Source organism: Arachis ipaensis, chromosome B04 (genome assembly GCF_000816755.2).
Source record: "Arachis ipaensis cultivar K30076 chromosome B04, Araip1.1, whole genome shotgun sequence".
Lineage (NCBI taxonomy): Eukaryota > Viridiplantae > Streptophyta > Magnoliopsida > Fabales > Fabaceae > Arachis > Arachis ipaensis.
Window position 1 is genome coordinate 1,709,339 of NC_029788.2, and position 4,859 is coordinate 1,714,197.

General features: G+C 32.7%; 1 protein-coding gene across 2 annotated transcripts in view; it reads left to right on the forward strand.

The window, feature by feature from the left end:
• Positions 1-4,859, forward strand: part of LOC107638295 (subtilisin-like protease SBT5.3) — a 14,985-nt gene that overhangs the window by 5,819 nt on the left and 4,307 nt on the right. For both annotated transcript variants that reach the window (XM_016341505.2, XM_016341506.2), the window contains exons 6-7: positions 1,542-2,076; positions 4,604-4,698. In XM_016341505.2, coding sequence (XP_016196991.1) covers positions 1,542-2,076; positions 4,604-4,698 — 630 coding nt within the window. The remainder of the gene's footprint in view (positions 1-1,541; positions 2,077-4,603; positions 4,699-4,859) is intronic.

Below are 4,859 nucleotides of genomic sequence, written 5' to 3' on the forward strand. Positions count from 1 at the left end.
CAGAATATTTTGTATTTTTTTTTGTAACTGAAATAAATTAAATAAAAAAAATAAAACAAAAAATTTGTTTAAATAGAGGGACCGTCTTTTTTAAAATTACTCTTAACCATCTCTTAAAATGAAAAAAGCTATACATAAAAAAATTGTTAAAAGAAAAATATTAGAATAGAGGCCATCAAAATTTGTTATTTTTGTCCATCACGTAGTTATTAATTCAATTATTTTAATTTAGTAATTCAATAACATACTTTATTCCAACCGACAACAAAAATTAACAAATTTTAATGGTTATAATCCAATATTACTAGTGACAATATCCATTTTATAAAGAGAAAAACTCTAAACGGCTCTTGACAATTATCTCGAAAGACAACAAGACACTCCGTAAAAAAAAAATATCCTTTTTGATCCTTGATATTTATTTTTATAAGACTAATTAACCCTTGTATCTAGGGCTGCACACGAATCGGATTGGATCAGATATAGCCTAAAATTCTATCCGATCCGCACTGCACTCATCGGATCGGATCGGATACAATATCCGCATTTTTTCTAGACCAAATCCGATCCGATCCAATCCGCATGCTTACGGATCGGATTGGATCAGATACCGGGTATATCTGCATAATTAACAAAAAAAATTATTTTAAGATTCTATTTGGCTATTTTTACAAAAAATACCATAAAATTTATTTTTTACCTGTTTAAGCCTATTTACTCCTAAAATATTATCAATAAAAGTTCTCTTGAATAACAAAAAAAAAACACAAGATTTAAGTTTAATTATTCTAAGTTGAAGTACAACATAAAAAATTAAAAACAAGATATCATAAAATTCATATCACATTAGGGTTTACTTTCTTAAACTGTGCTATTTATATGAGACGTGCGAATATGCGGATTTGCGGATCGGATCCGCGGATATCACTGCTAAATCCGCAATCCGATCCTACTATAGTACGAATCGGATAATATCCACAAAATTTTGATCGAATGCGGATATTGTTCGATTCATGTACAGTCCTAGTATCGATATTGACAGAAAGATTAACCAGTCCTACAAAATTAAATATCAAAGAGCCAAAAATATAATTTTTCTTTTATTTAGAGGCTTCATAACTCTTAAAAAAAATCATCAGAATTAAAATTGGGTATTCATTCTTTTCTAAATGAAAACTTGGATAGTATTAACACGGGAATGAATCTCTCAATTTTTTTAACAATTGAGAGAATTAAATGTGATTTTTTATCATTTATTTTTTAAGTAAGACCAATAATAAATATAAAAAAGAGAATAATAAGGGGTTAAAAACCACACTTTACCCTCTTAATTTTTTTTAACAGTTGAAAGGATTCATTCCCATACTAAGACTGCTAACTCAATAAATTTGACCACAACTCTCTCAAATTTAATTATTATGCGTTTAGCAAGTTACTGAGACCTAGCTACTCCTCATTAATTCATATCTAGTTCTGATAATTCACAAATCTGAGGCTATTCAAAAACTCATAAATCTGTAATATTTGGTACATGAATTCAGGAAGTTGATCGGAGCAAGGTACTTCAACAAAGCATTTCTTTCGGCTGTAGGAAAAGTGAATGGGTCAATAGAAGAGTATGAGTCACCAAGAGACATCGAAGGGCATGGGTCCCACACCCTCTCAACAGCTGCGGGCAACTTCGTTGCGGGAGTCAGTGTCTTTGGCCAAGGCTATGGCACCGCCAAGGGCGGCTCGCCCAAGGCACGTGTGGCGACATACAAGGTTTGCTACGGCGGCTACGGCTGCTTCGATGCGGATATGATGGCGGCCTTCGACATGGCCATCCACGACGGCGTGGACGTCTTGTCGGTGTCGATTGGTGGCCCTCCTTCTCCATTTTTCAATGACAGTATTTCCATTGGGTCCTTCCATGCCGCCATGAATGGCATTGTGGTTGTTTGCTCCGCCGGCAATAGTGGCCCTTTTGATGCTTCTGTTGTGAACCTTGCGCCTTGGCATATCACCGTTGCTGCCAGCACCATGGATAGGGCGTTCGCTAGTTATGTTGTCCTTGGCAACAACATCACCATTAAGGTTTCTCTTTAACTTTAATCAGTGCTTGTTCGGGCGTCATTGTTTTCATAAAAAAAAATTTTTTTTATTATTTTTTTTTTATTTTTTAGTGTGTTTGATAAATTTTTAGTAATAAAAGTAAAAGTACTAGAAAAATAAAAAAAAATCTTTTTTGAGAAGCTGTAATTTAGATTTTTTTTAAAAGAACTTTTTCTCTTAAAAACAAGATCTTTTTCATCTAATAAATAAACAAAAAAATACTTTTATATCGTTATACCCAAACATAATTGATAGATAAAAAGATTTTTTTGCATGAGATACCAAACATAAAATTACTTTTACTTTTCCATAGGATCTTTTAAAAAAAGATAACTCGAAAAAAGATTTTTTTAAAAAACTCACCCAAATAAACTCTTAGATAACATTTAGTTAAGATGATGCTTTTACACCAAGAATCCTTTCACAATAAGGAATGAAAAATTGAAAATTCATGTCTATTTTTTTTAATTAGGAAAAGTCTTCATGAAGGTATATCATGAAACATATGGCAAACTCACTTTGAGGCTGAGGCACAACAACAAGAGCTTTAGAATCATCAGAAGGTGTGGCATTGTTCAATGGCACTTCAGCAACAACCGGAGGCGAAGCCGGAGCCGAAACCAGAGCTGATTCGGCTTCCACCTTCACTTGTTGCTCTGCCATTGCTCTTGAAAAAAATTTGGATGAAATAACACCAAATTCACAAGAACAATGGCAGAAAGAGCAAGAAAGAGTGATTGATATTGGAGATGGAAACACTATTGAGTTTATATAGCATTGCAACTTCTTAATAATAGCTCCAAGAAAAATGGTAAGCCCCTCATACATCCGTGGAGAATGCAATGATTTACTTAGGAACATGCAAGAATTTTTCATGGTTGATATTGGATGTGGTTTGAAATCTATTGTATTCCTCTAAATTAATTTGGTCACTGGAAAATTAAATTGGAACATTTTGAAAATCATATGTTTAGACATTAGATACTATACGAGAGATTTCAAGTTAATGTAGAAATTTGTGTGAATATTGAAATTGTTGGATGGATGGACGTACATAACACTCTAATTAATGACTGCAGAATTTTTGTGATGACAAATATTTTTAGTATTTGTTTTGTTACGATGATAAATTTTTGGGTCCTTATACTGTACATATAAAAATTTGTACAGATTTACAGAGATTCTATTTTAATCATGGTTTTTTTGACATGTGTCCATCTTTTATCTTGTAAATGAAAAGTTGGCTCATGGCTGACTTTGAAGCCTGGAAATAAAACAAGCCTATTTATTTTAAGGGGATGCTCCCATAAAGTTACTGAAAATGACTTTTTATAAAGACGCCTACGTGGCATCATATTATTGGACTTTTTTAGTGAACCGATTTTTTAAAAATTTTTTAACTAACCAAATTAAAACCAATTTTAATATTCTAAAATCCGGCCAGACCGACCGGTCTAACCGGTTCAATAAAAAATCGATTTGAAAAATAATCTGGTCCACTTTCCAAACCCACCCCTTTCCCCTAACAAGTAACACTCGCCCATTTCCTTCCCCAATACGTGAATCATATATCACTATCACCTGAAGTCTGAACCCATAGCACCTTCCAAACTCACCCTACCAAAACCCTAAGTTCTCCCTGCAACTGTTCTGCCGCGGTGCCGCCGCCGTCCGTGCTGTCGGCGCCTCTGCTTCCTCTCTCGTAGTTCGGCGTCCTCCTTCCCCCTGTCCCCGTCCTCCCTGGATTCTCTCGAACTTGGAGCAGCTCGCCGCTGTGTTGCCACCTATAAGATTTTTAAAAAAAAATAATTCGAAAAAAGATCTTTTCTTAGAAGCTCACCCAAATATGCTCTTAATCCTCATTATCAATTCATTTAGGTGAAAACTCAGGTGCAATCAACTTCACGTAAAGTTGATATCTAAAAGTCGTTAGATGAAAATTTAGTCAAATCATCTATCGACTCTCAAATATCAACTTTACGTGAAATCGACTACACCTGAGTTTTCACCGTTCATTTAAAGTCGGTTTGAAATTTTTCAAAAGTTATGTTAAATATAGGTAGAAAATGAAAATATTAAATAAGGTGAACAATAGATATATCGGATCTAGATTAAATAAATTGAGTTAATGACTAAGTAACCGTAACATTTCTCATCCATTTTATTAGCGTCATGATCCTTTCGTATTTGTGGTTTTCTCTAACTTTGAACTAAAAAGGGTAGCATCTCATGGGATGTTCACATAGTTTATATTGTGTGAGTAAATAGTATACAATGTCAAAGGAGAATGTTGGGGATAATAATTTTGTTGAACAATATGAACAATCACCAATTAAATAAAAATATACTACATTTTTAAATTAATTTTTTAAATTTTAATATTAAAATAACCATCTGTATGCTAGTAAAATGAATATTCAATATATTTATTATTTACATTGTTTAATATTTTTATTGTTTACCTATACTTTTTCAACGTGAAAATACACTTGTATGGTTTCATTTGTAGGGTGAAAGTTTATCCGCTTCAAAAATGGCGCACAAGTTCTACCCAATCATTAAAGCTGCAGATGCTAAATTGGCTAGCGCAAAAGTTATAAATGCGTAAGTATCAAAAAGTGATCAATAATGTGATTATTGTTGTTTTAATTTCGTTATGTTACTAACATCATTTTTGTTAATCTCTACTAATTCTTATTTATAATTGTATTTAATAGAAGTGTCTTTATTAATGTGTATAATAAAAATATTTTTTTTATATCTAT